Genomic DNA, 13,460 nt, shown 5'->3' with positions numbered 1-13,460 from the left:
AATCGAACCCAGGGCCTCATGCTTGCAAGGCAAGCACTCTACCACTGAGCCACCTTCCCAGCCCCCCCCCCTTTTTTTTTTAAAGTTTGTTACTTTAGTAAGTAAGCCAATGTAAGATACTGTATATTATGGTATTGGTTAACTTTTTTACTTGATGTTTAAATATTTGCTTTAGAATAAGCATTGCTGAGGCGATTACAGCTAGCTTGCTGTATAAGATTTTATTTGTTTTAGTGAGAGTTTTGGGTAGTTTCCAGAATAGAGCACAGTTGTGTCTCAGGTCAAGCACATTTCTTTCATGGTTGTTGGAAGAATATGATTGTCCCATGGCCCCTAAATCACAGCCTTTGGCTCATCTGTGTGGTTTCTGTATCAATTTGTCCAATATAAACTAATTCTCATAGTGTTACTGTGTTTTGGTTTAATAGGGAAGAAATAGGGAAAGCAGCATATATTTTTCTTTCTCCTTTTTCTTTTCTTTGAAGGTAGGGTCTCACTATATATCCTAGTCCAAGCTAATCACCAAGTGGTAAGTAACCCAGTACGAGCTGGACACTTAACTGGTGATGTTTCGGCCTAACTCCTCATATCTGTTCTACTACATCTGGACCATGTAGGTTTTTATTTTTTAAATGTTATTTGTGTTTCTATTCAGAATGAAAAAGAATATTGTTATCTATCTTTTGGAGCTTACGAACATGCTACTGAGTAAGATCATACTAATCTTAAGCAGAGAAGTAACGTTAGCAAGTGATTTTGATTCACTGCTTGGGCCAGCTGCAGAAATCAGATCTTTTAAATACTTGCTCTAGTAGTCATAGCCATTTGGCTTCAAATAAACAAACAAAATAACTTTGCTCTCTATTTTTGATGTTAGCTGGCATTCTGTAAACCTAGAACAAATCCACTGGAAAAATACAGAAGTAATTTTTTTTATTGCTTTGGAACAGTAAAAAAAAATTACAGGAACAAAAAGAGGAAGGATATTAAGAAATACAAAAATCTAGGAGAAAATGTTCCATTAATATCCTCATTTTTTTTTAAAGTTACAGTTCATTGCTCTAGACATTTGAGTAAATAAGTGCCAGTAAAGCTTAATAAGGAAAAGCTGGCCATGTCCTATTTCTGTCACAATATGCTAAACTTTTCAGTATGTTATTAACTAGATAAATGGTCAATGGAAAATCCATTTGACATAAAGGCACTTTTTTTTAGAACAACATTAAAGGGACCTCAGTTTTTTGATTGTCTTATTTTACCACTAACTAGTTGCCCCAAAGCTGCCATGAACTAGTTTATATCTTATTTCAAAATGAGTCCTAAATTTTATTTTATTTTTTTTATTTTTTGGGTCTGGTCGTGGGGCCTGTACTCTGGGCCTGGGCACTGTCCCCCAGCTCTTCAGCTCAAGGCTAGCGCTCTACCACTTGAGCCACAGCGCCACTTCCAGCTTTTTTCTTTTTTTGCTTATGTGGTGCTGAGGAATCGAACCCAGGGCCTCATACATGCAAGGCAATCACTCTACCACTGAGCCACCTTCCCAGCCCCTCTAGCTTGTATTTTTGTTGCTTGTTTTGGAGATGGAATCTTGCCAATTTTTCTGCCCAGACTGGCTTCAAACTGATTCTCCAGCTGGGCACAGGTGGCACATGCCTGTAATCCTAGCTACTCAGGAGGTTGAGATCTGAGGATTGTGGTTCAAAGCCAGCCCGGGCAAGAAAGTCTGTGAGACTCCAATAAGCCACTCAGAAAACCAGAAGTGGTGCTGTGGCTCAAGTGGTAGAGTGCTAGCCTTGAGCTGAAGAGCTGAGGGACAGCGCCCAGGCCCAGAGTTCAAGCCCCACAACTGACCCCTCACAGAAACTGATGCTCCAAATCTCAGACTCCTAATGAACTAGGATTACAGGCTCCTGGCTTGCTAAACACTTCAATATGACCTAGTTTAACAATTGACCCAGTAATGTCCTTTAGAGAATTTTCCTCTTCAACCCAGTTAGGATTCCATTTAGTTACCATGTCTCCTGAACTTCTTTTAGTCTGGAGCATTTATCTGATGAAGGTATTTATTTAGTAAAGGTGCTGAGTATTTGTTGGAGTGGGAGGATGCTTAAAGCGAAAGTGAGAAGAGAGTGAGTACCACCTAGAATTCTACATAGAAACCTTTGCTTCCTGGTATTTCCATTTGTTTTGCCAAACTATTTAACAAGTTATTGTAACACCTACTAGTAATAAGCCAGTGCATTTTCACCTAGGTCCTGGATTTCTGTTAATTTGTGTTGTATTTTTGTTGGTTTTCATGTGTATAATATGTCTGTCTTTCGCAATACCTTAGTTAATAGAGATACCATCCCTTTCTTCTACCTTCTTTTCCCTTTACTTCAATGTAGTAGATAGAACTCAGGGTCTTGCACATGTTGGACAAGTACTTTACCACAGAGCGACATATCCAGACCTGTGTGTGTTTTTTTTCTTTTTGTTTGTTTTTAGACCTTGTTTATTTTGAGACAAAGTCACCCTATGTTACCCAGGTAGCTTGAAATTAAGATGTTTTTACCTCACCCTGAGTGTTGGGGTTACATACATGAGCTACTACCACCCCTCCTTGGCTGCCTTTAAAAATTTTTTTTTGCTGGACCTGGGGCTTAAACTCAGGACCTGGGTGCTGTCCCTGAGCTTTTGTGCTCAAGGCTAGTACTCTGCCACTTTTGGCTTTTTGGTAGTTAATTGGAGGTAAAAGTCTTAGGGACTTTTCTGCCCAAGCTGGCTTTGAACTTAGATCTCAGCCTCCTCAGTAGCTAGGATTACAGGTGTGAGCCATTGGTGCTTGGCTTCTAACTTCTCTGCACAATACCTTAATAATAATAAAATTACACATATATATTTAAAGCATAGCTATGCCTTTTACACTTTTATATGTAGGTCAGATCACTATTTCCTCACAAAGGTTCTAAATCAAAGGTCCAAGCTCCTGGAAAAGGCTTGCATTTAAATTTTGGATCTTCTTATTTCATAATCTTCTCTTTTGCAGCTGGACACAGAGTATAGAAAAAAGTGGGATGCTCTGGTGATCAAGCTGGAGGTGATTGAGAGGGACGTGGTTAGTGGTTCTGAGGTTCTTCACTGGGTAACCCATTTCCCTGTGAGTATTCTTATTTGTGGGTTTACTTCTATCAAGTCCATGTGGTACACATCACTAATCCTGTCCCTTCATTTCTTAGTATCCGATGTACTCTCGGGATTATGTTTATGTTCGACGATACAGTGTGGATCAAGAGAACAATGTGATGGTGTTGGTGTCTCGGTATGTATAGTTGTATGGCTCTTGCCAAGTTCCCCTTAGCTGTGCCTTTCTTTCACTCATCGGACTCTATATGCTATGGTATTGTCAGCACACCTGGAAATTTTCCAGGGAGGTTTTCTAGCAGCCAATTGCCCCATCCATCCCAGCTGGAAGAGAAGTGGGTTGTGACTGGTTAGGAAGACTGAAAGGATACAAGATTTTAATTTAAAAAGAAGTGCTACATAGTGAGCTGTACATTGCCAATAGTAAAGGGAACTACCTCATTTTTCACAACTTAGTTTGTAATTAAAAAAAAAAAAATTCAGTTGGCCAGGAACTGGTGGCTCACCTTGTAATCCTAGCTATTCAGGAGGCTGAGATCTGAGAATCCCGGTTCAAAGCCAGCCCAGACAGGAAAGACCATGAGACTGCTATCTCCAGTAAACCACAGGAAACCAGAAGTGGTGCTGTGGCTCAGGTGGTAGAGTGCTCGCCTTCAGCTGAAGAGCTGAGGGACAACACTCAGGCCCAGAGTTCAAGCCCCACGACAGACAAAGAAAAAAAAAATTCAGTTGTACATATATGTTTTTTGCTAAGAATAACCCTGTCTATTGTCTTCTCTTTCCTTGCGTAGTTTGTAATATTCATCTTAGTGATCCATCTGTTTTGTTTTGTAAAGCAGAACCAGCTTTTTAGGTCCTCTCTTTGACCTTAGCTTTGGTTAGCTTACATTTGGTTTTCTTCACTTCCTTGCAGTGCTGTACAACATCCCAGTGTGCCAGAGTCTCCAGAATTTGTGAGGGTCAGATCCTATGAATCCCAAATGGTTATCCGTCCCCACAAGTCATTTGATGAGGTGAGTTTTACTTCTCCCAAGAAATAATGTCTTGATTTTAGAATTTTCTTTCTCTGAACCTAGGGTAGGGGATAAATTACTGGAGGGCAGTAATTCTCAAACTTGGCATGCACCAGAGTCCTCTGGAACTTATTAAAGTACATTACTGGGGCCTAGCCTTAGCATGGCTCCAGAATTTACACTTGGGAAAAATTATTATGGCTAGGCTCAGGTTTTTTATCTGGGAGCCATCTTTTGGAGACTGCTTCTTCAATGACCACTCTAGGATGATACAAATGGAAAATTACCAAATCAAAGTAATGATAACTTGTGGGCTGCCTTTTATCTGAGAGATAGTTAAGAGAAGATAATTTTGTGTATATCAGCTGCTTTCTTCAGGAAATAGAATGAACATGTCACCTGGTAGGCAAAGCGCTAAAAACAGTACTGGATTCCTGCTTCCTTGGCAGTAAAATAGAAGAGCTAGACTAAAGCTCTCACTATTTGAAAATTCTGTGACTTCTTAGAATAGTGGAATGTCTTTTTTTGCTTTTTTGTTTTTGTTTTAAGACTGGTTTCAGAATGTACCTTGGCCTGGATTCAAATTTTCAATCTTCCTCCTCTGCTTTATCCATCCAAGTTCTGGAATTATAGATGTACCACCATGCCTAACTTTCTTTATTTAAAAAAAAAAAGTTTCTGGTGAGTGAGTATATATACCAGTGCCAGTAGTTGGTGACTTTAGTTGTGTTTTGCTTTGTAATGGCTTGGTTTTTCCTTACTGCTTTTGTTTTAGAGTTATGTGGACTCTGTGTGTAGGGGGGGAGTGGGAGTTACTCAGTATCTTGAGCTTTCTAGTCAGGAGCTCTGCTACCTGAGCACATGCATGTCCACAGCCTTTTTTGGTTTCAGTTAAATAGGGTCTGGAGTCAGCTTTGGACCTCTGTCTTCTTACTATTCTTGTGGAGCTGAGAGCACAAGTATATGCTACCACATTCAGGTTATTGATTGAAACTGGTCTTGCTAACTTTTTTTTTTTTTGGTTGGTCGTGGGGCCTGAACTCTAGGCCTAGGCACTGTCCCTCAGCTCTTCAGCTCAAGGCTAGCGCTCTACCATTTGAGTCATAGTACCACTTCCGGCCTTTTCTGCTTATGTGGTGCTGAGTAATTGAACCCAGGTCCTCAATGCATACAGGGCAAGCACTCTACCACTGAGCCATCTTCCCAGCCCCCTTGCTAATGTTTTGCTTGGGCTAGTTCTGAACTACAGTCCTCTTGACATCTGCCTCCTAAGTAGTTACTATATGAGCCTTTGCAGCTGGCTGATTCTGTTCATTCCTATTCTTCTCAAGTTGTTTAATTTATACTATAAAGATTCTTTTACTGTAACAGGCAATGGTTAACCTTAGCATACTGATTTCTTCACTGGAAGATGTGTGTATTTTCTGTGTTTTTTTTTTGGGGGGGGGAGGGAGGCGTGGGGGTTGGTCATGGGGCATGAACTCTGTGCCTGGGTGCTGTCTTGAGCTCTTCAGCTCAAGGCGAGCACTCTACCACTTGAGAGTCTCATAGACTTTCCTGCTGGGGCTGGCTTTGAACTGCGATCTGAACCATGATCCTCAGATCTGAGCCTCCTGAGTAACTAGGATTACATGCATGAGCCACCTGTACCCGGCTTTCTGTGTTTTTGTTTTTTAATGCCAGTCCTGGGGCTTGAACTCAGGGCCTGGGTATTGTCGCTGAGCCAATCTGTGCTCAAGGCTAGCACTCTACCACTTGAGCCACAGTGCTGCTTCTAGCTTTTTCTGTTTATATGATACTGAGGAATTGAACCCAGGGCTTCATGCATGCTAGGCAAGCACTCTACCACTAAGCCACATTCTCAGCCCTTCCTGTGCTATTTTTAAAGCAGTATTCTTTGACTTACAAGTTGCTACTTCTTAGTTGGAGAACTAATTAGAGAATAATTATCAGTTTTATTATTTATTTATTATTTATTTTTTGTCGGCCGTGGGGCTTGAACTCTGGGCCTCGGCGCTGTCCCTCAACTCTTCAGCTCAAGGCGAGCACTCTACCACTTGAGCTACAGCACCATTTCAGGTTTTCTGGTGGTTTATTGGAGATAGGAGTTTCACGGTCTCTCCTGTCAGGGCTGGCTTTGAACTGCGATCCTCAGATCTCAGCCTCCTGATTAGCTAGAATTACAGTCGTGAGCCACCAGCGCCCAGCTTATTTATTTATTTATTTTAAATTCTTGAGGCCAGTTTTACCTCTGGGCCTGGGTGCTGTCCTGTGCCTTTTTTCCCAAGGCTAGCACTCTACCACACTAGCTACAGCTCTGTGTCTGGCTTTTTTGCTGATTAATTGCAGATAAGAGTCTCATGGACTTTCCTGCCTGAGCTGGTTTTGAACCTCGATCTTCAGATCTTAGCCTTTTGAGTAGGTAGGATTATTATAGATGTGAGCCACTGGTGCCTGGCTGTGCTTAGTTTTGCTTTTTTTTTTGTTGTTATTTCCTTTCCTTCATTCTGGCGCTTGAACTCAGGGCTTGGGCACTGTCCTTAAACTTCTTTTGCTCAAGAGTAGTGCTCTAACACTTGAACAACAGACCCACTATGGCTTTTTTAGTAATTTATTGGAGATAAAAGTCTCATGGACTTTTATCTTGAGCTGGCTTCAAATCACAATCCTTAAATCTCATCCTGCAGAGTATCTAGGATTATAGACGTGAGCCACTGGTGCCTGGCTATGCTTAGTTTTTGTTTTTGGTTTTTAAAGAAACAATAGGAATGAGTATAAGCATATTTCGTGTAACTTTTGGTTGATTGCATATGTGGCTGTGAAACAAAGGGAGAGAAAATTTGGTTACATTATAAAAAGAATTATTTACAGTGGGTTATAGCTAAAAATATTTGAAATTTTTCATGCTTTAAAAGACAGAAAAGGAGGTCTGGGAAGGTGGCTTAGTGGTAGAGGGCTTGCCTGGCATGCATGAGGCCCTGGATTCAATTCCTCAGCACCACATAAACAGAAAAGGCTGGAAGTGGCACTGTGGCTCAAGTGGCACAGTCCTAGCCTTGAGCTGAAGGGCTGAGGGACAGTGCCCAGACTCAGAGTTTAGGCCCCACAACCGGCCAAATGGGGTGGGGGGGGGAGATAGAAAAGGAGCTACTGAGGAGGCTGAGATCTGAGGATTGTGGTTCAGAGCCAGCCCAGGCAAGAAAGTCCCTGAGACTCTTATCTCCAATTAAAAAAATAAATCCACCAGAAAACCGGAAGTGGCACTGTGGCTTAAGTGGAAGAGTCTTGCCTTGAGCAGAATTGCTCAGGGATAGTGCCCAGGCCCAACCAGAAAAACCCACAAAAAACAAAAAAACAGGTAGCTCAGTTTGTATTTGACAGATGGAAAGTAGATCCTTTAGCCAAGGTAAGGTGTTGTGTTCAACTGACTTTTTATTTTTGGGAAATTTAAGACATATACAAATGATATTGAAGTAGAAGTAACGGCATAATGAATGTTTTCCCAGCTTCCACACTTAACCAACCCGTGGTCAGACTCGTATTGTCTGTACCCCTTGTACTTTTCTTTCTCATCTGGTACCCTTTCAGTTTTTCTCATTTTTCCTCATATATAATATGAGAAAAATATAGTTTTTTTTTTCAGTACTGGGATTTGAACTCAGGGCTTTGCTATTGCTAGGCTAGCAACTTATCACTTGAGCCACTTCTCCAGGCTAGTCCTCCTCCTGGTTACTTTAAAACAAATTCTAGTTTTGCTGTAGAAGAGTATAAATATTTTAATATTCTAGAGATTCTATAGGTATTTTAATATTTTTAAAAATATTACTTTGATTATATTTTCATAATTATGGCTAAAATAATCAACAGTTATACCTAATATAAAATATCTAATGAGTGTTTAAATTTTCTGTTGCTTTTGATCTATTCTTTTAAAATTTTATTTTGTTTCAATTTATTAGTTTTTAGCCTATTTGAATCAAAATCCAAATAGAACTATACATTGAAATTCATTCACTGTTTCTTGAGTCTCTTGAAATGAGTGTAATTCCTCCTTCCTTTTGTGTTGGATTTGTGTTGGTTGAAGAAGCAGCCTTCTTAGTCCTGGGCTTGCTTGACCTATTATTTATTTTATTACAGACTCATTACCTACAGAGTCTGGAGTGTCATTTACCATGGTCTTCTCTTTCTCCTGTCTTTTCATGGATATTGAGGCTTCAACAGATTTAATAGTTTGTTACTCTTGGTAAGGTCACTTTATCTCTCTCTCTCTCTGTCTGTCTGTCTCTCTATGACACTGATCACTGGGCTTGAGCTCAGGGCGTAAGCTCGGTCCTTGAGTTCCTTTTGCTCAAGGCTAGTGCTCTACCTCTTGAGCCACAGTGGCACAGTGCCAGTTCTGGCCTTACCTGAGTAGTTTATTGGAAATAAGGGTCTTTCAGACTTTCCTGCCCAGGCTGGCTTTGAATTGGGATCCTCAGATCTCAGTCTCCTGAGTACCAAGGATTACAGTTGTGAGCCCCAATACCCAGCTTTACTTACTTATTTTTGGGCTGGTTCTGGGTCTTGAACTCAGGGACTGATGCTTTGTTTTTTTGTTTTTGTATTTAATTGGAGGTGCTGGTGGCTCATGCCATTAACCACATGGTAGAGTGCTACCCTTGAGCAAAAGAGCTCAGGGATAGATGGGGCTGGGAACGTGGCTCAGTTGTAGAGTGGTTGCCTTGCATGCATGAGGCCCTGGGTTAGATTCTTCAGTACCACATAAGTAGAAAAAGCAGGAAGTGGTGCTGTGGCTCAAGTGGTAGGGCCGCTATCCTTGAGCTGAAGAGCTGAGGGACAGTGTCCAGGCCCAGCGTTCAGGCCCCACTACTGGTGGCCAAAAAAACCCAACAACTCAGGGACATGGCCAGGCCCTGAGTTCAAGTCCTACAACCCACCAAAAAAAAGTCCCACAGACTTTATTGCTTGGGCTATCTATGAACCATGAGCCTCAGATCTCAACCTCCTGAGTAGCTAGGTTAAGCCACCAGCACCTGGCAGTAAGACCACTTTGTTACAAGACAGATAACATGTTTGGGTTGGCCTTTTGTGAGTTTAGAGGCTATTTCTTTTTTGTGTGCTGAACTCTTGGCCTCTTGTTCCTGTTTAGCTTTTTTGTTCAAGTCAAGGCCTCTACTTTTGGCTTTTTGCTGGATATTGGAGATAAGAATTTCACTTATTTAGCTGCCTAGGCTGACTTAAAATTGAGCCACCAGTGCCTAGCTTAGGTTTAGAAACTACCAGTAATTATCCCTTATTTCACAAGGAGTTATAGAATGTTGATTTTGTAAATTTTTATTTTTCTTTATTAGCTGAAATACCTCAGATAAAAACTTCCCATCAATATTTTGTTTTCCTATAGTTCATATGGGGAAAGAGAAATGCTTGGCTATTCTATCTATCTATCTATCTATCTATCTATCTATCTATCTATCTATCTATCTATCTGTCTGTCTGTCTGTCTGTCTGTCTGTCTGTCTGTCTGTCTGTCTATCTGTCTATCTGTCTATCTGTCTATCTTGGTTGGTCTTGGGACCTGAACTCTGGGCCGGGGCGCTGTTCCTCAGCTCTTCAGATCAAGGCTAGTGCTCTACCACTTGAGCCACAACAACACTTCCGGCTTTTTCTGCTTATGTGGTGCTGAGGAATTGAACCCAGGGCCTCATGCATGTGAGGCAAGCACTCTACCACTGAGCCGCCTTCCCAGTCCTTTTTTTTTTTTTATTTACTAGTTTGAATTGGTTCTTCAATTGGGAATCAACAAATATAAGGTTTTATTTGAGAAGTATCTATAGAAGTCTATAGGTGTGGCTCAAGTGATAGAGTATTTGAAGCCCTGAGTTCAAACCCTAGTACTGCCAAAAGAAGGGGGGAAAAAGAAACAAAAAGCAAAAACAAGGCTGAAGTCTTGTTTTATATGCCTATAATTTCTAGCTACTCAGAAGACTGAGATCCAGAGAACCATAATATAGTTCCAGGCCAGCCCAAATATCCAAGTCTGCACAAATAACTAGCAAAAAGGCCTGAGGTGTTACGAGCACCTGTGAACAAGCAAGCCAAATCAATGGAACTAGAGTAGTGGCTCAAGTCTATAGTCCCAGCACTATAAAGGCTGAGGTCCAAGCCAACTCGGACTCTTGGCTTTGAACTGTGATCCTCAGATCTTAGCCTCCTGGGTAGCTAGGATTTCAGGTATGAGTCACCGGCGCCTGTCCAGTCTCTGAGCTTTTTGGCTCAAGACTAGTGCTCTGCCATTTGAGCCACAGCTATACTTCTGGCTTTTTTGATAGTTAATTGGAGATAATAAGTCTCACAGATTTTCTTGCCTGCGTTAGCTTCAAACTGAGATCCTCAGGGCTGGGAAGGTGGCTCAGTGGTAGAGCGCTTGCCTTGCATGCATGAGGCCCTGGGTTCGATTCCTCAGCACCACATAAGCAAAAAGAAAAAAAGCCAGAAGTGGCGCTGTGGCTCAAGTGGTAGAGTGCTAGCCTTGAGCTGAAGAGCTGAGGGACAACGCCCAGGCCCAGAGTTCAGGCCCCACGACTGGACTCCCCCCCGCCCCCCCAAAAAAATGAGATCCTCAGATCGCAGCCTCCTGTATAGTGAATATTATAGGTGTGAGCTACTGCTGCACGGCTATATGTCATGTCCATTATCTTTCTCTGTGCTATAGAAGTCAATTTCCAGCAATCCCAACTTAAATAGCTGTTAGTTTGCGTTAGGCTGAAACACACAACAGTCCCAGAATAACAATAGCAGCAGGACCACCAATAATATGAGTGGTGAAAATTTGTATGCCTTTTTATTTTTTTTGGGTGCTACTGAGGATTGAACCCAGGGTGTCACACAGCTAAGTAAATGTCACTGAACTGCTCTCTGAGCTGCTGTGCCCTTTTGTCCTCAGGATAGGCAGTATGTACGAAATACTGAGTTTTAAAGTCATTTGAAATAGGTCTTTGTAGATTTTCCTACCAACTCAATTAAAATTAGGTTCTTTAATTTTCCTTTAAATTTAAAAAAATAGACACTTAAAGTAACCATATGTATTTACAGGCATGCTGTGACATTTCCATATATGTATATAATGTGTAATGGTCAGAGTGGGGATACTTGTCTGTCACCTCAGACATTTACCATTTCTTTGTGATTAAAATATGCAGTCTTCTCTGCTAGCTATTTTGAAATATACAACTAACGTGTCAACTGTGCTCTATAACGTTCCACTTGCACAACTTACTAATTAACCACTCTTTCTCTTTCCTTCCTTAGCCCATGGATACTTTATTTTTCACTTTGGATTTAAATTATTAGTTAAATTGTATTAATTATTATATAAATCCAGAGTTTTATTAAGTTACGAAAAATACCTGAGGGTTTCTAAAGTCAAGTAATAAATAAGGAATATTGAGAGTAGTTTAGTTTATCCTTGTTTCTTCTACCCAGTTTCCTTCCTTCTTCCTGCATGTGACCATTGTTTACTTTTTTGGCTCCTTCTGATAATATAAGCCCGGAGATGGGAATACAGGTCTCTTGACTTCCCAGCCCAAGTGTTTTCTGGGCAGAATGATTTAAAGTCTTTGACTTCTGTTAACCTCATTCTGTGTGAACAGCCTTTGTTGTGGCTTCTACTATTTTTCCTGTTTTACAGCCTTTATCTCTCCTTCTGGGGCACCTTTTTATCCTAGTAACTAGATGTTTCCAAAGGCAAGAGCTGGAGCAAATTTCTTCACAGCACCTAACTCAGTGATGCACATGTACATATAGCAGACATTCAAACATATGTTGGGTAAATATAAACAGTTCTATTTATGGAGAGAATAAAAGATGGAGTTCTGCCACTTCTAGTTGTGACAAAAAAATAAAGCAAACAAAAAAATCATTAACATCTTTAAGGTGGACTTATGCATGGTGACATACATATTTGTGGTCTCAATACTCAAGAGGCTGAGGCAGGAGGATTATAAATTTATGGCTAGCCTGGTCTAAAATTGAGACCCAAACACTCCCTCCTCCCTACAAAATGGAAATGACAATGATGTAGTAAGAATATACAGCTATAAGAGAAAAAGACGGGTAATATGGTGTAATTCATATGTACCTCTTTTTCCAGTAATATGCATCTGTCATGTTTCTGGCCAAAAGATTTAATAGAGACTGAGCACCCCAAGGTTTTATTGGGAACTGATCATATAACATGCTCTCTTCTTTGTATTTACTAAGATTTTAGACTCTGAAAAGGAAAACCTATGCTCAGTAGAAGCCATGTGATTTGTATTGCCTGGGTACTAGAAGCTAGCCTGTCAGTTGATTGTTGGCTGGGAACACTCAGAGCCAAGTAGGCTAAAGCTCAAGGACTGTGAATAGTAGTGTCAGGCCTTCAGGGTGAACTTTTTTTGCACAGGGTGAAACAAATGATATTCCCTGCTCCAGAGTCTGATTGTCATGGTTAGTCCATGGCACTGATATAGAGGTTGGTGTAGGTAATTCAAGTGTCCTCATCTTTATATTGTTTTTTTCCCCCCCAGAATGGCTTTGACTACTTGTTGACATACAGTGACAATCCCCAGACTGTGTTTCCTCGCTATTGTGTTAGTTGGATGGTTTCCAGCGGTGAGTAGGACACTTGGAACTTGGGTTGAACATTTTGTTTTTCTTTGTTTTCTTAATGCCAACAGAAGTATTAGTGTCTTAATGGAATGCTGCTATGGAAATTTAGCATCCTTCCTAGTTCATTCTTAACTCCAGGTGGATTTAAAGAGATGAGGATTACAGGTATCCAAAAAGGAACTGTTGCCTAGAGAAAAGTTATAAAAACATTGGCTTCAAAGTTTTCAATATAGACTGTATATATTAATGTGTCTAAAAGTTTTGCTTGGTAGAGAAGTGCTGAGCATGTTGGGACATATTTGAAATTATAGCACTTTGTAGATTGAAATAGTTCCAGGCTAGTCAAGGAGATCCAGTAAGACCCTTTCTCAAAATAGGTAAGAAAAGAAGAGTTGTAAGCCTTATGTCTAGCTTGAGGGGCAGTCAAAGCATATGTGTTTACATGTCATAACTGTAACCACATTTTCCCTTTCTATTTTCTTGTCTTTGAAACATCCTTATGTGGTTTTCTTTATTTTGGTTCTCTGTATTTTCTTTCTTTTTTGGGGTGGGGGGGGCAATCCGGTCGTGGGGCCTGAACTCAGGGCCTGGGCGCTGTCCCTCAGCTCTTCAGCTCAAGGCTAGCACTCTACCACTTGAGACACAGCGCCACTTCTGGCTTTTTTCTTTTTGCTTATG

At 40.8% G+C, this 13,460-nt stretch overlaps 1 protein-coding gene across 1 annotated transcript in view; it reads left to right on the top strand.

The window, feature by feature from the left end:
* Stard7 (StAR-related lipid transfer (START) domain containing 7) overlaps positions 1-13,460 on the top strand; it is a 32,938-nt gene that overhangs the window by 13,950 nt on the left and 5,528 nt on the right. The window contains exons 3-6 of the mRNA XM_013019723.1: positions 3,015-3,139; positions 3,219-3,301; positions 4,037-4,136; positions 12,701-12,785. Coding sequence (XP_012875177.1) covers positions 3,015-3,139; positions 3,219-3,301; positions 4,037-4,136; positions 12,701-12,785 — 393 coding nt within the window. The remainder of the gene's footprint in view (positions 1-3,014; positions 3,140-3,218; positions 3,302-4,036; positions 4,137-12,700; positions 12,786-13,460) is intronic.

This window comes from Dipodomys ordii, unplaced genomic scaffold, assembly GCF_000151885.1.
Source record: "Dipodomys ordii isolate 6190 unplaced genomic scaffold, Dord_2.0 Scaffold47, whole genome shotgun sequence".
NCBI lineage: Eukaryota > Metazoa > Chordata > Mammalia > Rodentia > Heteromyidae > Dipodomys > Dipodomys ordii.
This window is presented reverse-complemented; position numbering and strand designations above follow the sequence as displayed.